Genomic DNA, 24,291 nt, shown 5'->3' on the forward strand with positions numbered 1-24,291 from the left:
CATACGCAGATGCTCCCTAAGCTGTTTCTGTCAGAGTAATTAAAAAATCCTGTTACTAAGTGTTTAACCTGAGCTAGGTCATTTTGACAGAAGGGGTGTAAGAAGCCACAAGTGAAATAGGGCGCAGAGATGGGAAGGAGCTCTGGCTGGGAAAGGGAATGCTGAGAGTAACTAGCTGGTTCCAGTAACCTCTTACCCCAGCCCAGTTCTAGCTAAAACAGCATGTCCAGCTCCACAGCCAAAAAATAAACATGTCTTGTGAGTATCCTTCTGATAAAAGCCTGCTCTCCTGGGGACTTGTCTCTCGTGGCTAATTGCAAGCTCCAGTTTGAAAGTTTATTTGTACTTAGGACGTTTGTAAGTTCTTTCTTCATGGTTTCTGATAACATACGACCTCTTGCTGCAGTCTTTCTTTTAGGTGGGGTGTTTACAGGACTTCTGTCCTCTGCACAACCTCCTGTTTTCCTTGAAGTTTTAGGAACTTAGTTATCTTTCAGGTTGAGGTGAAATTAGTCAATGAATTAAAAAAATGTGACATGGATATGAGCATGTGTGCGCATGCGCACAGAATATGTGAACTACAGCCCTGTTTCCTTTGGAAGCTTAGTTAAGAACAATGGAAGGAATTGTTGATTTAGACAGAAATAGTGAAAAAGGAGCGTAAGGATCTACAGGCAAAAATGGAGCCTGGAAAAAGAACAAAAACACCTCTAGTAGGGAAAGGAGGATTGGGGACCAGAAGAATAGACCCTGTTGGGAGTGGTCTGACACGGACACAAATGTTGGTCTGTGCCGGCCCTGCCTGTGTGGAATTGTTTCTCCCTGTCCCTGACGCTTGTTTGTCCTGATGCAGGCACAGCCTGATGCAGATGTGCTGGCAGTACAACCCTAAAATGCGTCCCACCTTCATTGAAATCATTGAGATGCTGAAGGAGGACTTGCACCCCAGCTTCCATGAGGTCTCGTTCTTCTACAGTGAGGAGAACAAACCTCTGGAAACAGAGGAGTACGAGATGGACTTTGAGAACATGGAAAGCATTCCCCTTGATCCCTCCTCATACTCGCAGAGGGACAAAGTCCTGGGGCGAGACAATGGACCTTCCATGGCCCTCAAGGGGAACTATGAAGAGCACATACCTTACACTCACATGAACGGTGGCAAGAAAAATGGGCGGATTCTCTCCATGCCCAGGTCAAGTCCTTCCTAACGCTTCCTGTTTGGCCCAAGGGTTGTGTCTGCTTTTTCCCCTCCACAAATCTCAGGACTCTTGTTATTGCTGCCACAGTGTATGACACACATCTACAAACTCTTCAGATTTTTAATCATCTTATGATTAATACTTTTTTTTTTTTTGCCAAGTTGACTGGTTGTCAGTGGACTTATCTGTGAACATAAATGGAAAAGGTTTCCATGGCTGCTGTCCGTTCTGTAACCATGGTTTCAAAACAGGAAGTGACCTTTTAAATTAAACTAAAGGAGGAGCATCCACGTTTGCCAACAAAAGAAGTGAAATTTGCTGGTATCTGAGCTACAGTGTAACGGTGCGGAACAAAACTTCTGCAGGACAAAAGCATTTTCAGTAGAATTCCAGGCTTTCAGGCATACTCTTCACTACAGCTGAAGGATTCAACACCCATCAACGAGACGCGCCATATCCTCAGATTGACCAATAGCTGCTGCTTTCATACTTTTTAAATGGGTTAAATCCCAGGGGTGCGTGCGTGTGTGTGTGTGCGCGTGTGTGTGCAGTATATATATATGTGGGGTGTATATGTATATCAAAATATACACTTCTTTTTGTACCTAAGTTTTGTATGTTCTCACAGAAGCTTTCCTCTTCTCAGAAGTGTGTACTTATCTTTTCCCCATTTCCCTGGAGTGACTGAATCCTAAACAGATTATTTTTATACTAAGGACTCTTGGGAGTAGGTTTTCTCTCATTAACAAATGAGGAAAATGTGCTGGGAGCCAAAGGAGCAGAAATCTGAGATTTATGGGTACTTTCAAGACCAAACAAAGTAGGAGTCCCCTGACCTGAGATACCAAGTTTTCTGTTCTTGCAGCGTTGAGTATATATTTTGTTTGTTGTAACATATTTAAAATGTCTTTAGTTTAAATTTAAACTTCATATAAATTATTGCCTGTTTATGATCCTTTTTGGGAGGGTAGAATTTGGGGGATTGTTTGGTCTTGAAGTGGTCCAAAGATTTCAGAATGAACTAATTTTAGCTGATTACCCTTTTAGGAGCTATGAAGCACATGTTAAGTTTATACTTGACGAGGCTTTATAATACAGTTTCGTGATTTATATAATGCAGTCAGCTGGCTCCAGTTGAAGCCCTGAGATAAAGTAGTTGGGACGTAACTTGGTTGCCGGAGGCTGAAGGACACCGGGATATCCCTGTCCTGAGTTCTGCTACTTCTTTGCCCCTGCTCCCCTAGCTTTGCCTTCTGTGCGCGTTGTGCCACAGAAGAAACCAGCAAGGGGAAGAGCAAGGACTCTAACAGAAAAAGAGACACTAAGCTAATCCAAAGGGGGGAGAGCACGAGGCTGCCTGCTCTGTACATGAAGCAGAAGCTGAACGTGACTGTGGTTAGCTGCCCGCTGCCTGTCTGCTGCTGCTCAGGCGTCTGGCCTAGTGCTGCCTGCAGGCCTTTGATGTTTTCCTGAGATACCTGCGCTGTGCCCTGCACGTTTCCTAGGGCACACGTGTTAGCTACTGCTTTCAGCTCTTCAGGATGTTAACTCTTGTCTTTTGGACTGTGCTTTGTTTTGCTGCTGTTTGCATAAAAGACAGAGCTGATGAGCACAAGATGTTAGAAAATAATTGTGAAACTAAATGTGTCTCTCAGTGATGAGGGAGTGTGCTGGCAGAAAGAAGTGCTAAAGCAAGAAATGAAAATTATGTTGCAGGCCATTGTAATACAGGAGGTGGTTTTAAAAGGGGAGAGAGATTGCTCAATTCTCTGCTTTTCCTCTTGGAGGAGTCCAGTGAAAAAGAACATGCCTATTTGTTCTCTCTGCTGGGAGGAAATGAGGTTTTCCTGACTTGGTGAGAGTGGGGATGCTACACAAAACTGGCATATGGCTTTTTATTCCAGCCCAGGCAGTGCTGCTGCTTTCTCACTGTAACTGAATGAAACAGGGTTGGAGTTTGTAGGAAAGTACCTCGGATCCTGCTCCGCTTAAGCCAAACTGTAGTTAAACCTGTTAGGACAACATCTGTGGAGGATTATGGACTCCGTGCACCACAAGGAATTGTCAGCCCTTTGTGCTTGTTGAATCCGGTCTGTTTGAACCAAGGTGGAAGGTACAAAAAGACTGCTCACAAAGTTAGATGGAAAATAGACAGTATAGACATGGGGTAAGAACCTTCAATTTCTAAAGGCCTCGTTTACATTTCTTCTGCTTTACAAAGTAGTTTAGCAGCTCTATGCTACACTGCAGGAAAGAAGACATATTCTCACACTTTTCTAAGGAAGAGAAGTTTTTCTTACTAGAAATTTTTTATTTATTTTAATATATAAAACACTGTTTAAAAAAAAAAACCAAACAATTTGTTTTCTTAAACACACAGAACATGTAAATTTGTATTGGTAAAAACTTGGCAGGTGGATATGGTGGGATTATTTTTGTCCTGTTCTGGTGCAGTCTACCTCAGTGTTTCTTAAGGATATTTTTAATACTGCGCACCTCTAAACTTGTTTAAATATTCTGGTCTGGACCTATTGTGGATCAGGGGAAATCAATATCAGCTGATACCAATACTAGGGACCATTCACTGAAAAGAATGGGTAAGAGAACAGCTAGTCACTGTTTATCACTAATCTGAGCAGTAGTGACCAAAGGGAACCTATTTACAGTTTCACATGCACAATAGCCAATTTGGATCTGATATCATCCTCTTAGTTCTGTTGTGATTATTTAAAAAAAAAAAAGGGGGGGGGGGGTAGGAGAACAAAAGAGCCATTTAAATGTTTGGACTTTGCAAATTAATGACCTAAAAGGAATAGAAAGCTTCCTTCTGGAGCTGTATTTGCCCGTGTGGACCAGGGACTGTGACTAGCCCTTGTTCTGGTTGAATTTGGGTATCTTGGTCACATGCCTTTCTCACTATGCACAGGTAATCTGGAGTGATGCCAGTAGGGTGTGACCTTCTAAAACAAACCTTTCCCACATATTGTTGTTTTGGTCAGATTTTAAATTGCAGCGATCGTAACTGTAGGAATAGAAGATCTATTACATAAACAAACGTTGGAACCTTGTATTGGGTCAGGCTTTTAAATTTAATTGATATTGGTTGGCCCTCTGAGTTCACATGATTTGCAACACTCGGATCACTGAACAAGGGAATATGTGTTTTGCTTTGTGGACAGGCAGTCCATTCACGTGGCTCATATTGTCATCTTCACTCTGCACCAAACTGAGCAGTTGTTTATACCCAATACCGTGCATAAAGATTTCTCTAGTCACCCTTTCTATATTGTGCCAAGGATAAGGAAAGACGTATGGTACTAATGGTAAGGATATAATTTTTCCCCACAGCTAGTCCCTTTAAAAACAAAAAAATAACACTAGTAGTTGCTACCCATGGCTATTAAAGATTACACTTACCTACCTACACTTACCTGTAGAATTAGGAAGAATAAATGACGATCTTCTATAAAGCCTAGCTCTCACTTCTGGAAAATCCTTTGCTTTCAGCCCACAGTTGACACTTTGGTCTCTGTTGTTGGAAGATCTTTACTGTAGGGATGCAGAAGTCCCTCGCTTGGATCTTGCTGATACCTGTTCAATGCCAACAGGGGTTGTGTATAAGTTGAGATTGCATAGGTTAGATGAAATGCTTTCTATATGAGGTGTTACTCAGAATTCATTTCCAGGAAGGTGTGTTATGCAACAGGTGGCTATGCCTTCGTCTGGGGAGCGGCTGCTGTTCAGTTTGGTAAGATCCCTACCGGGGTGAGACTATCGCAGCTGTAGCGGAAGCACAAGCACATGCTGCTATTAAGTGATAAGGAGGAGCCAAGTGGTAGTGCAGGAAACCAGGTGCAGTGGCTGGAGGAGGGCAGCTCCCACCACCAGGTGGGAAGCTCTCTCTTTTCTTGAGATTGCATTTGCTGTGGGGCTGGATCTTGCCCTTTGCAGAAGGGCAGCTGAGAAGTTCCCACTCGCCTCACAGGGCAGCAGGGCAGAGCCTTAAATTTGTTGAGAAATTGTCATTTCCTGTGCAGGGTTCAGGGACAGTGAGGGGCACCACCAGGTAGTCAGAACTTCACCATCTCTAAAGCTAGTAAAGCAAGAAGCACAAGAAACAGCTTTCTATGCTCTGCTGTGTTTTCATTGAGCAAATATTTGAAGCATGACACTGGAGAGGTTTCTGAGAAACACTTGCACGTTAAATTCAATTGCCACTTCCTGAATGCCTCTTGCAGATCTGGTACTTCTCTTGCAGTACAGTGCAGCATTGCAAAGCTTGTCTGTTAGGTTAAAAACATATCTTTCTTGGCTGCTTGTAAATACTCTGTGTTGTAAAATAGAAGAGCTAATCAACATAAACTCTGTGCCAGCACAGGGTCTGAAATGTGATAGGAAATAGACCAAGCTGCAACAATGCTATTTTATGTTGATGATAAAGCAGTTGTGTTGGTATGAAGAGGCTGCTCTTAGGTTGCTAAAGGGTACTTTTAATTTATGGGTAGTATATCTCTTTCCTCCTAAATTTGTATTATAGTAATGGGACACTTAACGCTTAACTTTAGTATGTTGCATATAATGTTGGTATCTCTTTGGAAGAATCTCAGAGTTGCTTATTGTGTTACTGACCTAAATATATGATTAAGGCAAATACGAAAAGACAGGAGCAAGAAGGGTACTGTGTCAGTTATCCTTGAGCCTCCCTGTTTAGGGGAAGGGAGAGAGGCAATCAAGTTCCCTCTTAATGTCACTGTGATAGGAAGATGGACCCTGAGGTACTCCGGGCCCCTCACTGCTAGCAGTGATTCCTCATACCAAGACTGGAACCTTGCTTTACAAGTCAGAAAGTAAACCAGTATCTTTTGTGCCATAAAACCTTAGTCTAAAGGCTGTGCTAGGTGCTCCTGTGATCCATGTGAGATTGGTTCAGAGACTGTGGAGTAATAGCAGAGTGAACAAGAAACTGCAGAAAACCTTCTGATCCTCTTGCTATATCCTAGCCTCCCTCAGAGCTGCCTCACCTGACTTCTGGTGTGAAGACTTGCAGACCAGGTGGACTTGGCGTGTCAGGAGCTCATTCCCCTCCACAGAGCAGCTGATGCCCCTCATAGTTTCCTGTGTGTGTTTTCCAGGGAAAGGAGCTGTAGAATGAATTTGAATCAAGAAATAGTAACTTCAGAAATGCATAAAATTCAAAGTAAGATTAGTTGATATTTGTATGAACTTAATTAAATTTGGCCTTTTTATTACCTTCTGCTTGGCTCTGTGTTAACTTTGCTTTGGATACTGTATGTGAATGTTGGTGTAAGAGCATTAACAAGCTTCAACCTGTTCTGTTTTGGCTTGCCTTGTTACAAATATCACAAGAGTGAAGCCAGTAGTAAAATTGACTTTTGGAGGAATCTGACTATTCAAAAGCAATCATAAAGCTACTATTTTTATTAAATCTGCTGTCATTAAATGTGTATTTCTTAAAATTAAATTGCTTGTCCTTTTCAAAAGTAAGCACTTATTCTTGCAGTTTCAGCAAATCAACTGCAGCACAATGCAAGCTATAAGGGGACAGGTAGAGAAATGACTTTTTAAATATTGTATAATAAAGTTAGTATTAACTCCTACAGTGTTGTTATTTTTTTGCCAGCATATTTGAATCGGCATGAAATGATGGGTTTGGTAGTCATTTTGTTTGGAGTACATTGTTCCAGCTGATGGTGCTAAATAATTCCTTTCGCTCAGTGCAGAAAGCCACTGTGAGAGCCCGGTCTGGCCTGGATGAGGGTACCTGGAATAATTCGGGCAACTAAAGAGGAGCCATCAGCGGAGTTTAAATGTGGGCATATACATGCTCACTTTGCTGAATCCCAGCCAGTATTAAGACCCAGAGTCCCCAGTATGGCTCTGACTTTGTATTACTAAGACTTGAGTGTTTAGTACTATTGACAGAAAACACAGCTTGAGCTCAGGATGGAATTACCTAAGAAATATGAGTATCATAGCTGGACTTGTTACCAAAGCTCTTCTGTTAAATCTGAATTTGCCTAGCAGCATCTGGTAACGCTTTAGCAGTCTTAGTTTCTGAATGCTTATCCCATAACCGAGTCCCATGAAAACTGGCTGATGGAGGTTCGTTTTTGGAAATGCCACTTTTCAAATTTGAAAAGTTAAGAATGTGATGTAGAAAGAAAAGCTTTACCTTTTTGCTTTAGTTTGGGCAACGACTATTTTCTTCAAGTATCAGAACAATGGTTTGTGTTTGAGGAACTATGTGGATCTGGGTACTGGACATCGGTTTTTATCAAACACAGCCAAAAGCAAATGTTGTTCTGCTTGCACCTTAAATAAACGAAAGACAGTTTCAGTTACATGTTATGTGACATTCTGTGAAGTCTTCATTTTTTTTCCTGTTTAATCTTGCTGCTCTGCCTTTCTCTCTGCATATAAAAGGTTCCAGAATACAAGTAGTATTGCAGATACCTCTTGTTTGAAATAAAGGATCAAATGTGCCATGGTTTAAAACAAACAAACAAAACAAAAAAACCCCAAAAACTTGATTTATTTTTTCAATGTTTTCATATATGAGAGCCAAGCAGTGACATGTACAGAAAATATCTTTGAGTATTAAGAAAAAAAATCTTGCTGTGTGTCAGAATATTGAACAATTAACTGTTTATATTAAAATTCTGAATAAATTATCTAAGAATAACTCAGTTCATTTTGTCTGCTGTCTGCGCAGCCCTGAATGCTGCTTTACCACAGAGAAAGCATTAAATTCATATCTTGGAATAAGCAATACTTTCAGTTACAAAATGAATGGTGTTAAGAAAAAAAAAAAAATAGATCTGCCAATTATAGGCTTGTGGTTTGAAGCCTGTTTAACTTCTCTGCAAAACAGCTTGTGTGATCTGTCCGGGGCTGTGTCCTGGTGGTACAGTTTTTGGTAGCATGAAGCCGTTGGGTAAACATTGGTGAAGGGATTCCTTCTGCCTGAAACGTCTAAAGCTGCCTTTCTGTAATGTCATTCTGTTATTTCCATGTGCACAGACTCCGGTTTTTCTCACTTCTAGCAGGACAAACTTCTATGCAGGCAGTTAAAAACAACAACAACAACAAAAATAAAAAAAAAAAAACTGTCCAGGTGACCTGCTTCATCCCTCAGTTTGAGCAGCTGGATTTGCACCAGGAACCATCTCACCTAACCTGTGTCAGGCAGCTCTGGAGAGGTAAAATTATTCTTCTAACTTTAATCTTAGGGTGGTGTTTTCTTGGGTTTTTTGGTTTGCTTTGCTTTTTTTGAGAGGTGAGATTTCCTTCCTGATCAGCTGCAACAACAAGCTCGGGACTTACTGTTGCTGTTTTTCATCTAAATGTATTTTGCTATTCAAACATGAGACCTTGCTTTGTTCCTATTGAGCAAAAATCGCTCCCTGTCATATTGTTCCTCCTCGCCAGGGTCTGCAGCAGCGAGCCCTTACCTGCCCGCATCGTGTGCTGGAGCTGCGGCCCATGCCGGCTGTTCGTGGTAGTTGACAGGAGGGTGTGATTTTACGGCAATGCAGTTGGTGGGATTAATGGCTGTAGCTTCATGTTTCCTTCCCTGGTTCCCAGGGCTGGCTACAGGCCTTGCACAGGCTGACTTGGGCTCCTCCCCAAGCATCTGCTCTCATGAGGGTCTTTCCCTGCCCAGCCTGAAGGCGCTAGAGGCGCCCTGCGGTCACCAAAGGTGATTGCTTCCCTCGGCTGTGCCCGCAAGCCGGGGGCTGTTCAGCAGCTGGGTCCCCATCCAGGGCTCTCTGCTTCCAGGAAAGCCAGATGTGCCTGGGCACAGGACGAGCTTTGGGGACAGCTGCCGCGACCTCTCCCAGGCCAAGGCAGGAGGACCCAGGAATAGCTTTTGGTGCTTGTGCAATGAGTTGCTATACACATGACTAATGCAACTTTCTTTTTCTGCAAAAAGTGCTCCTTTTTTCCTGAGGAGCTAGAGATGAACCCTTACTCTGTGGACTTCTTGCCCCATCACTGCCAGATCTAGTAAGGACTGCTCTAGCTGCCACCTCAGCCAGGGCTGGGATGGCCTAGGATGGGAAGGGAGAGTGTGTTGCTTGTTAATAGAAAACGTGCTGTGCTGATGCCATCTAGCGCCTCTGAAAGTAACAAGTGTAAGAGACGATTGCAGTCAGATGTGCTCTCAGCATGCCACCCCACGCCTGTGTTTTGGGCAGCTGCGTAAAGCAGCTCAGCAGAACTTCAGCACTTTCTGGGCCCATCTGGGTTTCTGTTACCATAAGAGAGCAATGAAAAATGTGCAATTCCAAAATATTTTAAAATATGTTTCTGCTGGCACAGGCTTCTTCTCTGGGGATCCTAAAATGCAAAATTACGCAAAGCCACAGAACTGGAACTTGCTGTCACAGGAGGCTTGTTGCTTACTAGGGTAGCTGCTGGGGAGAGACAGCTGAGGCTTGTCCAGCCCTCGAGCTGTTAGCCCTTGTTGCTGACTTATGCTGCCTGCACAGCTTGGTGTCGGTAGCCCCAGAACCACATCAGACACTGGGCAGAAGGAGAAGGTATAAGGTCTCTTCCTTGTGCGAGCTGAGGACAACTCCCTCATCCTTTCAGTTAGGGCAGCTGCCTGGTTTAGGCAGAGTCCTGATCTGATCCTTATCGAGCTCTTGTGGACTTCAGAGAAATTAAACCTTAATTCCTCTTTGCTCTTGTGGTTTCCTGGAGCACTGGGTAATTGCTATTCCAAGTGCTGCCAAAGCTGCGGTCTCTGAGTAATTGGAGTGTGAGTGGATCTTGTTCCGATTAAGGCTCGGCTGGGGCTGGCATGTGCTCGGGGCAGTGAGATGAGGTACGCGCACACATCAGTCCATGGGCAGGGGGGTGTCACAGCCTCATCCCTCTTCCCTGCTTGCTTTGGGAGCTGAAGTGCCTGTAGATCAGTCTTTCAGCTGCACAGATGTATTTAGACAAGACAGTCGCTTCTGTGCTTTGCAATTGCATCATCCTGTGTGAGACTGCGACTTCCTGAGCTTCAAGGTCTTCATTTCTGTCTTCTGTGCAGTTCCTTGAGCTGCTCTGTGTCAACCCACGTGAGCACTGGCTACCCTTGAAGGGCAAGGAAACGTTAATGGGCCTCACTGCCACTGGCATGAAGCTAGCAAGGGATGGTGCAACAAGCCCATAGGCACAGCCCTTGTGCGTATAAGGCTCTCAGGGCACACACAAAGTGGTTTTTCTTTGAACGGAACAGGAAGCAGCTTATAGCAATTGCTGGCCTCACATCCATCACTGGTTCATCTGCTCTCCAGGCTCCCAAGTGGGCATTTTGGGCTGTGCAGGCCTGAGGCAGCTCTGTTTGACCCTCCAGAGCCTTGATCCCCCGTGAAGGAGGATGTGAGCATAGTGGGAGCGCCAATCCCTTTGTCGAAGGAGGCGGGTTTGTTTGTGCCCTAAGAAAGGGGAAGTGGTGAGACGATTGAGCCAGAGGTCCTCGTGAGCAAACCGACTGCGTGGCTGCTGCTTCCCCGATGAGTCTCTGCTCCTCGCTTTGTTCCAGCATCTGGAGAAGAAGTGGGGCCGTCAGGTGCAGGTGTGCTTGGAGGACTTGCTGGGGAGATGTCTCCAGTCCTTAGGGTAAGTCGCTCTCGATATGAGCTCCATTCCACGTTCCTGGGGTTGTCGTTCATCTTCCTCAAGGCCTCAGGAGGACGCAACTAACCTCGAAGCAAAAAGGCCAAGCGTTGGGCTTTGCTGAGCCTTCTCTCCCCTCAGTACGCACACTTGAACGCAAAACTTGGGCCGCAGAGCCTCAGCCTACAAGGAGCCCTGCTGCAAGTGAAGGGGAGGAGAGGAGGCTGAGGTTTAACTTGCAGCTACCTTTGGGGCAGAACTGAGGTGTCCGAACACCTGAAGGGTGCTGGTCCTGGCTTCTGCTGGTTGCCGTGTTGTAGCTGAAGGTGTGCAAAGGTGCCTTCTGCCAAAGAAAGGGGCCTTTGCACCACCCATGGCTGGGAGCCACAGCGTTTGGCCTGGCATGAGATGGGGGCCTGGCCAAGCCCTGCAGCTGAGTCCTCCAGATCCCCCTCCAAAGCATCCACGCCTGGGCTGGACGCTAGCTGTCAAGGAGGACACCCAAGCAGAGGTGAGGGCTGTGCTGGGCAGGTGACCGCCTGGGGTTTGTGGCTGGATGAGGGAAATGCTTGTTGCCACCCACCTGTGTGTGACACCAGCCCAAGCTGTGCTTTGCTGTGGAGATGCCCGGGACCTTTCCTAAACTGCTGTGGTCTGCTCAGCAGGGCTGAAGGCACAAGCTGAACAGAGGGGAGAAGGTTCAGTCTCACTCAGGAGCTCACAAGCAGACGGGGTAAAGCTGTTTCTTCAGCCTAATCGAGAGGCTGGGGGCAACATTTGGAGCTGGTCTGGGCTGAGGGGCTGGTACAAGGTGGAAGCAACAGGCTCGGAGAACTAGGGATAGGGAATTTGGTCTTGGGGCAGTTTGGAGATAGCCTCTATGTAAATCCTTAGCACAGGGGAGCTGAGAAGCAGTTGGAGAAAGATTCTAGCCAGGGGACAAGGATTTGCTAAGAGCCACAAGATGATGCTGGTGTCGCAGAGGGATGGGGTCTCACATCTTCCCTTGCAGAGGCTATGCCTTGGTACCTGAAAATGATGCCAAACACCAATGCATCAAGCCCACGATCTTAACTCTTATCTCGCGTGTCCCTGGTGAAGGGGCTCAGCGCCCCTGCAGTACTGACTTAAAGGTGACAGTTTGTCAGGCTGACATCTGATAATCATGAACGGAGCAAGGAAGTTTTGGCAGATAGGGGAAGGTTATGGTGTGTTAACAGCTTGCTTTCTGTTTCCATCTGCAAGCCTGGATTAGTGTTCAGGGGTTACTCTGTGCTTTGGGGCCACTAATCCCCAGGCCCTGCTGTAGGAAGTCACTGACCCATCACACAGGTGGGAACACTGAAGACCAGGAATTTCTCTCTGGCTACAGCTTCCATCAGCTGATACTTCTGACAAAACACTTGGCTTCTCCACTCCCCCCTTGGCAGCCCCTGGGCTGCAGCCTGCAGCACTGCCTTAGACTGCGCTGAGCTCTGCTGTGCTCTGTGCTGTCGTCTTCTGCTTGGGGTTATACCTTGCACGGGGCTTGGAGGACTCCCAAATGTCAGACTCACTGCTGAACCACTCCTGGCCGTCGTTCTCAAAGCGCTGGAAGAAGAGATGGTCTTTTAAGCGAGGTAATGGCCTCTGTGTGTGGGGGGGGACAGACTGTTTCGGGAGCTGGGCTGCTACCCGCAGCCAGGAAAGCCAGTCCCAGGCGAGCAGGTAGCGAAGAGCACTGGGTTCCCCAGGCAGGGCCGTGTGCGTTGGGTATGCACCGCTCCTCTCTGCGGGGGACACTGCCTAAGTCTTGGTTAATGCTTTTTCTTCCTTTTAATCTGTTTTCAAGGCTTGCGAGTGCTTTTAAGAGCTAGGTAATGGGTTAAATATCAGCCTTCTGGTTTTGTAATAGATTTGATTCCTTGCTGCCAGTGATTTGGAGGTCTCAGTTTTTGCAGGCAGCTATCTGTGCCAGGCTGCCTGGAGAGGACTGAGCGTTGTGCTGTGTGCTGAGAGTCTGGTGTTTGAGCAGAGGCTGGGGGAAAGGCTCCCCCGGTCCTCAGTGAGAGCCGACAAGCAGAACTCTGTGCTCAGAGTATAGTCTGAACCGTGGCACTTTGTGTGGCACCAACTTGAGCAGGGCTGGGAAACGCTAGCAATGGTGTGAAGTGGCCTCATTCCTGTATGCAGTACCTTGACTTTGAAAGAGCAAAGTCAGAGCCCTGGGAAGCAGGACACTTGCAGTCCCTGAGGAGCTGGCCTCTCCTGTCCTTCCCTGCAAACACTTGCTTCAGTTTGATGCTTTTGAGTATGTTTAACTGTGGCATTAGAGCTCTCGATATGCGCCAGCGCTTTCCTCCCTCGTTCCCCCCCCCAGTTCTCCTCCATGAACATGCAGGAGAGCGAGATCCAAACCGAACAGTCACAGGAAGGTAAAGTCAGAGCAGGGAGCAGGATCATGCAGAGATCCAATCCCATGGTAAGCACCAAGCAGTTCCCCTGAGCCCTGTCTGAGACACTCCCTCCAGTCCTGCTAGTGCTGTGCCTGCTGGTTACGGCCTCACTGGGAAGGCTCAGTTGGACAAATTTCCATATTAAACGAACCACCCTCATAGAGACCAAAGCACTAACTGCTTTGGGGAGCATGTCCTGATGGCACCCTCTCCCTCCAGCATGAGCAGTTTGTCCCATTGGGGCTTGCACTGTGGACACAAAACAGTAGGGTCTTGTTTAGCTCCTCTTCTGGCTCTGCCTGTCTGCACCGTGGCACTTGGCTGTCCCTCAGTGCCCGGAAGAGTCACTGATGGGGGCTGCATCGTGACTGCTAGCTGGAGACTTGGAGAATATCAGAGCGGCTGCAAATCCTTCGTCAGCAAACTGCTGAGACCCTTCAGCTGAGAGAGAGCTGAGGAGCAGCTGCACTGTGCTAGATCCCTTATTCCCCCAGCCCTCCATGCCCTAAAAACAGGCCCCAAACACAGTGATAAGGCAGCAGCTCGCTGTACAGTGTGTTACAGTGTTGGACAGCTTATCTTCTCCCCTCCTCCAGCCCCGGCCTCATGAGCCAATCCCCGCTGCTGCCAGCGGCCGCTGACCTGGGGCCCAGACTGTGCCAAGAACTGCACTTACTCTGATTTTGGCACAGCAAGTTTAGCGCTTGCTTTACAGAGGTTTTTATCCTATAGTTCTGGTCATCCTGGAAGGCAGGATGTAAAGGGCGGCTGGTGCTAGGGCAGCAGCCATGGGGGACTGAATGATTTTTTTCTTGTCCATGATGGTCTCAGTGGTTTCCTGGCAGTCTCTGCCCTGGGTTGCTGGGAAATGCGCAGATGCTCTGATCTTCCCTTCCTCCTGGGATTGTTTCACTTAGCAGAACTGTCCGGTGCCTTTGCCCTGCCGTGTTTGGTGTGGCCTTTGCACAGTGGAATGCAGGGAGTGTTCGACGCTTAGAGGATGCGACCTGCAAGGAGAGCACTTATGCCCCACGTTTCCTCTAACGTTTTCCCCCACCAGCGCTGGCCTGGCTCCAGGGTCACTCGGGATCCGTCAGCATCCTGCGCTGATCAGCAGAGCAGGCAGGTGAGGAAGGGCCAGGAGCTGTTCCCAGGGCTGCAGTAAATCCATGGCTGGCAGAGCTTGTTCCAGCGCTAGCTGCTCGGCTGCTGTCCCCTGCTGTAACCATTTGCTGGTGATGGCCTCATCTGAGTGAAATCGGCACAGGCAGTTAGTTGTGGTCTGGACTGCAAGTCTGAAATGGAAGAATTTAAATCTTTGTTGGGCTCCCAGTGTCTTGCACCAGGTTACAGCAGGACAGAGGGTTTTTTTTCCTTGGAAAAAAAACAGATCAGTTGGCTGGGCCCACTGTCCCCACAGCATCAAAACCCCCGACACTCTTCCTGACTGTTACATGCGGTGGATGCCGGTCACTGCTTCCTTCTTCCCCACGCAGAAGCCCAGCTTTGTCATGTTTTGCCTGCCAGGAAGCCGGCCTGGCAAAGCCCCGGACAGCCCCGCTCGTGAGCTGCAGGGACCTGCCGGGACCAGCCAGCAGCGCTTCCTCCCCAGCTCTGCCTTGGGAATTCCTCTGATGAGGCTGCTCCTTGCAGCAATAACCTTTTATGGTTCCCGGACAGAGGCGAATTAAGCAACTGCAGTACCTAATCTGCTTAATGTTTCCCTAAAGCAAACAGAGTGTGTTCTTGAAAGTGTCACTTTGTCATCTTGTCTCCAGCCTCAGCTGAAGAAAGGTGAACGCTGTTGTCCGGCCATGCTGGAGGGCAATGATGCCCTGACTCTTACCACTGCAGAGCAGCTAGACGGAGCTTGGGTCCCTCTAGATAGGTTCAAGTCCAGGAGATTCAAGAGGCCCCAGCTGGCCCTTCTTGCTGGTGTGTTGGTGATCACCTTGATCACGGACACAGGGACATTCACAGCCCCCCAGACCTGCCTCCCTGCTGCGTGCGCTCCATGCTGACCCTTCCTTGTTCGTCCTGCTAGAACCTGAGCTTGAAAGTGTTCTTCTGCACAGAAGCCCCTCCAGCACCTCCCTTGCCCTTGTGTCCAGGCAGCACGGCTCTATACATGGTGCTAGAACGGGAATTAGATGCGGGGAGCTCTGAATTGTCATGTCTGGTGTTCACACATTGCCTAAAATGGTCTCCCCATCGCTGTAACCCTGTGCGCTCCGTGTGCTGCTGCCTAACGGCTGGTGCTGCAGAGTTCACTGGAGGGTGGCTGCGAGCCTGATTTATCGAGTGTTGAACAGGAGCGTCTGAAGTGCCTGCAGAGGATATAAGTCGTTTTGTGGGGCTGGAGAGGGTCTTTTGCCGGCAGCCAATGTTTTGTCCAAATCCTTAGCCCTGCATGGCACAGGCAGAGCACAGGGAATATTTTCCAGGCCTCTGAGGAGCCATTGCTGACTGTTCCAGGGATCCACTTCAGAGCTGCAGGCTGGAGCCTTGGGCAGGCATGGCAAAGCCTTGGCAGGCCAGATGTGACCCTGCTTGAGAGGAAAATACCTCTTTGTTTTAGCTAAACCTGCAGGCCAGGCGCTGGCCTGTCAGGGTGCAGCGCTTGTCAGCTCCTGCAGCCCCCTCCCCGCTGCCTCTCAGGGCTCTGCTCCTTTCTACGAGGCAAGTTCCCTGCTGCAAGGCACGATGAGGGCAGGGAATCTCCTTTTACTTCTTTCCTTGGAGATAACTTGTATGAGGGGAAGCAGAATTTGCCTTCATCCCTACGGGACCTTCCCAGCCACCGGGTTGCTACCCTGAGGTCAGTTCTACCTTGGCTTTGCTCCAGCCTATCTGGGGGGTTTAGTGGCTTTTATTCTCTGCTGGCATCTTTGGTTGCCCAGCTTATTCCAAGCTCAATGTCAAATCCTGCGCTCATTAACATGCTTATTCACTTCAAAATACTGATTTTTGATTACAGGCTGAATAGAGCTATTCCAGGCACAGCTGGGGAAAACAAAAGGCGATGTTAAATAGCTTGCTGAACACCTACCAGTTTTGTAGATAGAGCATTATAGATGTGGATCAGGGACAGTTTGTACGCGTTGAGCAGGAAGCTGTCAATTAATATCTTGTGAAGCAAATTCCGCAACCTTCCTAGCTAGCCTGTTTCGAATTTTCACTGCCCTTATAGTTAGAAAACCCTTCATTAAAATAGTGCTTTTATAGAGTGTTTTCTTTAGTGTGTTATTTACAGCCCCTTACATTAAATTACCGCATATATTTAAACACCCCAAACACTCCTTAAAACAGAAACTCTGGTACCTGCAGTGTGCAGCAGGATCCAACGAACAAACCTCCAAACTCTCGCATGTTTGCTGCCTTTTTCTCATTGGCACCATGCTATTTCTGGCTTTCTGGCTGCATTGTGTAGCATTAAAACCCGCAGCAGGATGTAGTGTTTCCAAGAGTGTGTTTTGAACTATGTTTTACTCATATTAATGTTTTTATCCTTGACTTTCCTGGAATATTATGGGTTTCTAGTAGTTTCTTACAACTTTTTCCCATTGGGTAGATACAGCCTCTTACAGTCTCTTGCTATTGTTCTCTGCATCTTCAGGCATCCACCATGGTGCTTCAGCCAGCAACCAGGCTTTTTTCTTTTTGCCTTAGCTGTATGTATCTCAAAGGAATAAAAGGTCTCTGTGAGTCATGCGATGGTTTAGAGATCATAGCTAACGCTTACGGTGTGCCTCGTTACATAGGAATGTGCTTTAGTCAGCTGGACGATATATTGTACCATGAAGTACGTCCAGACCTTGTTTTTGTTTCTCAATGAGTTATCAGATGGTGTACGCGCACTCAGGCTCACACTTGCTTAACGCTCCCGTGCGGGGAAAATCCACGTGTATCACAGCAACCTGGTACCAGGCGCATTTTGTGCTTCCCCTACTGCTCCAAATGCTCAGTGTTGCCTGGAGTCATTAATGTGTCTCCGATCTTGCCTCCCAGTGGCATCCTTTATTCTTTAAAGATGAGAATAAAATCACTGATAATATTTCTTTTTCAGAGATTCCTGCTGCTTTAAAGGTCCATGATCTAAATGTCAGCAGTCATAATGTCCTTAACTCTTCTGTTTTACTACAGAAACAGCCTCTGTAGCACAGGAAGTGCTACAGGTGTCTGGCTGGGACATTGCAAGTCTAGTCTCTGTCCTTGCACAGGCTGTGGCTCAAAGGATGAGGTTTCTGCTGTTAGGGGACTCCTGCGTCATGTTCCCAGAGGATCAAGGCTGCCAAGGTCCTGATACTTCCTGTGCTGGCTGTCTGCGAGGGAGCAGAAGGCCACGTGGAGCGTTTCAGTGCCACCAGATGTCAGCTCTCTGTGTGTGACTGATTTCACACCCCTTCAGGCTGCCTGGTCACATGCTGTGACCTTCTCTCTCTTGCAGGGTCTGAGGGCAAGCCATGCTTACGGGAATTCACTGACCACAGCGTTGCTGCCTCAGAGTATCACAACCCAAAAAACTTCCTCCCATCCCTGATCGCTGAGAATGACATCTTCTTCCCTAGCATGGCAGAAGAAAAGGCAAGTGTCCTGTTTTGTTCCGCTACCAGTGTGAGGCAGGAGCCAGGGTCAGCAAAATGGGTGGGCAGCACCATATCCTGAGGGGTCTGTGGATGGTATAAGGATGGGGAAAAGAGGTACAAATACAGACTATCATGGGCTGGAAGGAATACAAGGTTGTATACAAGGTTCCTGTTGCTAGAAAAAATCATAGCTCTGTGATAACATAACGCTACTTGACATTAGTGGGAACAGGGCACAGAGAGACCTCGGGCAATATCCACAGTCCCCTCTAGCAAGCTGAGCAAGTGGGGCTGGGACAGTCTGACTGTGAGGTGCAGTAGGATGTTACAAAGCCTGGTGTGAGAAACCAAGCTGCAGGCTGGGCCTGGCTCGCTGCAGGTGGGCTGTTTGCCACAAGACACGAAAGGAAAACAGGTATGGCCCTGAAGGGAAGTGCCCCCTTTGCAGGATATATGCAACGCCTTTGAGATGGCTGTAAGGGATTTGCGTGCTCATGCCATGCTAAGCTGTTGCTCCCTTTGCAGGAGGACTCGTCTTCCACAGAGCTGGACGTCCCAACGGCCGATTTGCACAGCAGCACGGAGGATCTCCTCTCAGACTCTGCTCTCCATGGCACGGAGTATTACAGAGATCTGGGATTTCTGAGCCTGCCAATTACCAGCACAGCACCAGAGACTGCATCACAGCCAGAACAAGCACCCCAAGCTGTATCTGCCTTTCGCTTATTGGAAGAGAGACCAGAGGTTTTAAGTAAAATGTCTGTGGATGTTGCTTTTTCCAATCCTGTCTCCTGCTCGGTACGTTACGGGGAGGCCGACTGCCACTTTCTGAACAGAGACCGTGTTTCCTCCTGCACAGCAGTGCCACAAGAGGGAACTGGCACCTCTGAGTGTCCTGCAGAGCCAGGCGAAGTGCTGGAGCTGCAGGAGGCTGAGGAGACCTTCCCCACGCTTGTGAGGTCCATGTCTACCTCACGGAGACACAGCTGGGAGAGCCCTGTATCACCCCTGGACTGCAAGCGCAGGTAAAGCAGGCGTGGGAGCAGTATCTGATATATACAGTACAATGATGTTGTGTGAGGCTGGAGCAATCGCACTGCCCCAAGCAATGGCTGCTGCTGGGTGGTCTCCCTCCCTGGTCAGCATCTGCCAGCACAGCTGGAAGCCTACAGCTCATGTTGGGTGGGATGTGGAGGAACAGACGCTAGGGCAGCAAGAGGCTTTTATGTCTTCTTGGCAACAGGAAGACCCTTTTTTCCTGCTTTTGGGGCCAGAAGGAGGATCTCTCATCTCGGGAGAGCATATCTCTGCCTAGTGGGAACCATTCATTGAACAGTATCAGCTGCCCTGATGTCCTCTATACCCTGGCTCAGATGCAACTTTGCCCACTCCAGAGGGATGAAGACAGCTCTGTCACACCAGTTTTTCCTTCTTGTCAGTGAGCTGGCTTGGTGGAGTCTGTGCCTGCAATCGCAGCACTGTCCTCCTTCCCTTTGTCCTCCACGAGGCTGCAGAAGAAAATGTCTTTTGCGGCATCGCTGAGCTCTGGCTGGCGCTGGTTTCCAGGCCTGGCACTGTTGTCGCACTGTGCTCCTGTCACGTGAAGGCCTCAGGCTCCAGGTTTTTGCATGTGTGCTTTCCCTCCTGACAAACTATTGATCTTGCTGCTGGCTGGGAGCTGGGTGTAAGCCATTAATGACTATTTTTATCTTTCCTTCTTATAATGTGCCCTCAAATTATCTCAGCCTGAAATCTTGACCACTCTTTATCAAGCTCAGGCTTCGGTTCTCAGACCTATTGTTGTTCCATGTGCTGCAGATCAGTCACAGTTTATACTGTACGACAGGCACGTGAGCAATGGCGGCATAGAGCAGCCGTCAGAGCGTCAGGGATTTACTCGGTCCCCTGGCTGGGTGATTAAGCACGTGCAAGTGTGGGGCCAGGGAAGGGGAATATGCCCTGCTGTCCCCTAAGCAAATACTTCCTGAAGCCTGTCTCTGGCAGCAGGAGTGAAGTGACAGTGATCTGCAGACAGAATCCACTGGGGAGAGTAAGATTTTCCACTGAGCCCTATCCATCATTTTGCTCCTATGCTGTTGGCACTGTGACAGCACTTGGTGTTCAGGAAACCATGGTTAATTGGGAGGGCTGTTCTGCCCCTCATTTCCCAGAAAAGGATTTCTTTTTCCTTCCTTGAAGCTAGGCCATGGTGGGGACAGGATTTATGACATGATGCCACTACGGTGATTTGATAAACAACAACATATGCTATTTCTAAATGTCCAGAGGAACTTTCCTGGCATTGCAGCTACCAGGGCAGCAGCACTCACGCAGGCGAGGCAGGCTGCTGTTGGGGTGGCTGCACAGTCTCAGGGGTTGCTAAGAGATCAGCAGGAGCTGTCGGGCACTAAACATCCCTGGGTGGACCTGCTGACAGCAGCCAGAGCAGCTGCTTTTAACAGGCCCAGGACTTGGTGTCTGGGCTGATGCTTCTTGATGTTTCCCTTTCCACGTGCCTGCTGTGGTGACCCTGCCTTGTCTTGATTGCATGAGCTCCTCAGGCCTGTCTGTCCAAGGCCAGGGCATTGCATGGCGCAATGGGACTGGCTTGCTAAGCTGGCTTGTGCCTCTTTCCTGAATTAGGTTCAGCCTGGATGCCACAGAGATGGGCAGTGACCCAGAGCAGGAGGATGTGGCGAAGGGAAGCCTGTCCTGCCCGCAGCCTCTCGTGTCCCTTCAGCTGCCCAGGGGGGACCTGGAAGCCTGGAGCCGCAGCGGGGGCGGCACGGTGATCAAAGTGGAGATAGAGCCATTGCGCCCGAACCTCGCGGTCAGCCCCAGCTTTGAGGAGGCGGTGAGTGTTTGAGGGCTGTGTGCATATTGGCAGCAGGGCAAGCTGGGGATGTGGAAAGCAACATGCGCAGGTGTCAGCTGCGGGCTGGATTCCTCAGATGTCAGCACCAAACCAGGTATGCCAGGGTGTTGTCAGGAATCTCAGCAAAGATGAGCTTTCTCTGCTCTAGGACAAACCGTCCCCTCTTGCAGGATAAAGGCCCTGAGGGCTGGCTGATACACAGCTCTCTTTTCTCTTATATCTAGTTGGAATTTGCCTTGTGGCAACTTGTGCGTGTTGCCTTTTTTCCTGTCACTGTGCTCCCCTGAGAAGAGTCTGCCTCCATCTTCTCTGTTATCCTCTGTCAGGTAGTTAAGGCAGCAATTTGACCCCCCCCCACACCCACCCTCCCCACACACAAACACACACACTTTCATCCTTTGCTTTTCCAGGGAAATTCTTTGGATTCAATTCATATTAAAGGGAGAATTGCATAGCAGTGCAATGTGTCTTAAAGGCACAAGTAAGAAGTGGGAAGTACCTAAGGAGGTGTCAACCACAAGACAATAAACGTCACAGTAGCACATACCTGCTCCAGCCTGCCCTGGAGCCCACGCCTAAAGCCCCACAGACGGGCTTTACAGGCTCCTGTCATCATAACCCTGACAAAACAAGAGAGGGAAGGGGCGAGGAGTCAGCCTGTTCCTAGTGGTTTTCCTCTATATTTGTTTTTGTTTTTTTTTTTTTTTTGTGGCAGCTGCCTCACTGGTTCCCCACTGAGACTCTGGGGCAGAACTGGTGACAGGATCCATCTCTTGGGCCTTGGACTAATCCTGGGCCCTGCTACGGCTGTGGATGATGCCACAGCTATCAGCCCTGCAGTGAGGGAATACTCTGCCCAGGGCTCCCAGGACAGGGCACTCAGGCTAGGAGGCTGTGGGAAGCCAGGGATGGTCGCTGGCAATTAACCAGAGATGGGAGCCCTGTTCCCTGCCTTGCGCTTCACCAGCCACGCTGTGCCACTGATGGCGGTTCCCTTGGTGCACAAAGGACCAAAGATATCCATGACCTTTTACTTCTCCAGGAATATGGCAGCAATGGGAAGAGATTGAGGTCAAAGTCTGTCCCATCAGCCTGCGACAAGGTTGCCTCCCCTCAGATATCTTGCAGTTTCAACACTCCTCTTCCAGCCGTGGAAGGTTGGTATATACTAAATCTATGGCATTAAGTGAATTCAAATTTTTTGTGATTAAGAAGATACAAAACTAGAGATGTAGCCTCTGAAAGCCTAGCCATCCTCTGCCCTTCCTTTCCACATGGTCCCAGGAGCATCTGAAACAAAGTCAAGCTAACTTTGAGTCTGCTCTAGGCTAAGTGTGTAGTCTAAGTGCAGCCATGCCTGGCTCCAGAGACACATTGCCATATAACCTGTCTGTGGCTGGTGCATTGGTCATTCCCTACTCACACAAGGCAAAGATGGTATCCTAGGAACAAAATGCATCATCTTATCTGACTGGGTTTAAATGCCCTCCTTAGGAGGGCTTATGAGTCTGAGAAAAGAGAAATCCCTGCTCAGAAGATTTTTCTTTAGCTCCAGCTCTTATTGCAGCCTCTGATGCAATACATGATGATAGGACTCAGCTCATCTGAGAGCCCAGCTCCCAGATGGCCTATCAGCACCACAGCCATCACAACTGATGCAAACTTAACTTTGGCCATCTCTGTACTGCTGGACTCTATTAACCTCTCCCACGTGTAAGGACTGCCCTGGGGCAAAATGTAGAGTTGTTTAGAGCACAGCCTGGGAAGTGAGTGGAGGGGTAGCCAAGCGTGGAAGCTGGCTGGCATGGGGAGGGTGTCTGTGATGGTATTACCTCCTACCCTCTGGTTGCAAGCAGGATGCTCAGAAGTTACAGTGAAACGGACTGGAGAAGGGAGGGATAACACAGAAAAGCGATGCAACCTTTCCTTCGCTCAGCACTTCTCTCTCCCCATCAAAGGCAGAGTTTGAACCTAGCAGGATTAACAGGGTCTAATTGCATAGCTTGAAATATGATGCTCTGCAAAGGCAAACCAGAACCTCCCCTGCTGAGAGTGTTTTGTGTTTCAGGTATTGAACCCCCTGCTCTGGAGATGCTGGAGAAGGACCATGTGTCCCCAGACCATGTGTAGGTATTGTCAGTCCTGGAATGGCCGTGTTGAGATGGCTGAGATTCCTGAGTGCATCTGAGCTACTGGAGATCCAGCATCCAAATCATAAGGGAGATCCCATTCCATGCTGGGGCAGGGCTGAATAGTTGGTCATGAACCAGCATCTGATGCTTCATGGGGTGGAAAATGCCTTTGCAAGGAAATTTTCTAATCTCTCATTTTTCTTTTGCCTTCTCCTTGGTAGACTAATTGTCCAGCAGGTACTTCAGGAACTGAAACAGTATCATGGGTGAGTGCCTCTGGGAGAGGGAACTGGTAACTAGGGATGGCATAGGAACAGAGCTTTCCCTCTTGCACAGACCCATTTTGGAGAGCGCACGGAAATACTGATGCTTCCTCTCCGAGCCTGTGACCTAACATCCCTTCACCAGGGGGTGGAGGTCATGGGCCTGCCTGGGACCCATCTGGCAAATGACACTTGGTCCTCTGAGGACAAATCTCTAGGACACCAGAATCACTGTATTCTTCCAGTGTTCCTGAAATTAGGGTGAGATTGCAAGGGGAAGTAGCACTTTACTTGCCTGTTCTGTAACTCTAAACACATGTGACTGCCCATTCTCTGAAGATGGACCTTTCGGCTGACCCACAAGTTCTGCTCTTGTGTTTCGTGCTGCGTATCTGATGTCTTCTTCCTGCACAGGGCGAAGCAGAGAGCATGTGTGAAAGAAAGCAGTGATGCTTCCCAGCAGAACCTCACGTGGTTTGAGTTCCTGTCTAATGAGTAAGTGAGTGCGGAGTTGAGCAGTAATGCAGATGCTTTGTGTTCCCTGAGCGGATTCTGATTTCTAGTCCCTCTCCATCTAAGCTCTACTGCCCTGCTAATACTGTGTGCAGGACACTGGAATCTGCAGTGGTTCAGCCAGAACTGGGGCCCCCGTTGTGTATGGCACTGAGCAAAAACATAGAGGCAGCCAGAACTTGCACAGATAATTTGAAAGCTCAGCTCCTTATTTGCAAATTTCCTCATGAAAGACCCGATTGATGCTGAACTTGATCTGCTGGGGGATGGAAAAGTCAGAGATGGGGTCCTAAAGTAATGCGCCAGGTGAACTCCATGAGTGATCTCTCTGAGAACTGTGCTTGCCCATTTAACTTCCCCATAGTTAAGATTTTTGGGGGCTTGTTTCAGAAATGAGGACAGTGGAAAGGCTGACAAAGCAGAGAGAAGCACAAAGGTGATGCGACGTCTGAGTTCCCTGCGGAGCCGAGTCACCGGGTCTTGGCAGAAGGATAAGGTAAGGGAGAGATGCTGAATCTGCAAGGGGGTTGCTGAATTCTCCAAGCAGAAAACACGAGCTGACCTAAGAGGCTAGCTGGATTGCTTTTGGATGGATGTGGCCTCTATACTGGTCAGCAGATGTATTGTGACCCCTAGTATTATGCACTGGACAAAC

General features: G+C 48.3%; 2 protein-coding genes across 4 annotated transcripts in view; both read left to right on the forward strand.

The window, feature by feature from the left end:
- The window catches only part of INSR (insulin receptor), a 58,007-nt gene extending 51,190 nt beyond the window's left edge, over positions 1-6,817 (forward strand). Inside the window, exon 21 of the mRNA XM_068920429.1 lies at positions 854-6,817. Coding sequence (XP_068776530.1) covers positions 854-1,208 — 355 coding nt within the window. The 3' untranslated portion in view covers positions 1,209-6,817. The remainder of the gene's footprint in view (positions 1-853) is intronic.
- A 26-nt stretch (positions 6,818-6,843) lies between these two features.
- ARHGEF18 (Rho/Rac guanine nucleotide exchange factor 18) overlaps positions 6,844-24,291 on the forward strand; it is a 54,227-nt gene continuing 36,779 nt past the window's right edge. Inside the window, exons 1-9 of one of the 3 annotated variants that reach the window (XM_068920428.1) lie at positions 6,844-8,419; positions 17,715-17,851; positions 18,379-18,878; positions 20,497-20,707; positions 21,771-21,885; positions 22,797-22,854; positions 23,082-23,126; positions 23,538-23,618; positions 24,027-24,132. In XM_068920428.1, the coding sequence (XP_068776529.1) occupies positions 8,212-8,419; positions 17,715-17,851; positions 18,379-18,878; positions 20,497-20,707; positions 21,771-21,885; positions 22,797-22,854; positions 23,082-23,126; positions 23,538-23,618; positions 24,027-24,132 (1,461 nt within the window). In that variant the 5' untranslated portion in view covers positions 6,844-8,211. Of the gene's footprint in view, positions 8,420-10,269; positions 10,836-12,308; positions 12,452-17,714; positions 17,852-18,378; positions 18,879-20,496; positions 20,708-21,770; positions 21,886-22,796; positions 22,855-23,081; positions 23,127-23,537; positions 23,619-24,026; positions 24,133-24,291 lie in introns of those variants that run through there. The other 2 variants (XM_009678142.2, XM_009678135.2) reach the window with 2 other exon arrangements.

The sequence above is a fragment of the Struthio camelus genome, chromosome 26 (genome assembly GCF_040807025.1).
Source record: "Struthio camelus isolate bStrCam1 chromosome 26, bStrCam1.hap1, whole genome shotgun sequence".
In the NCBI taxonomy this organism is placed as follows: Eukaryota; Metazoa; Chordata; class Aves; order Struthioniformes; family Struthionidae; genus Struthio; species Struthio camelus.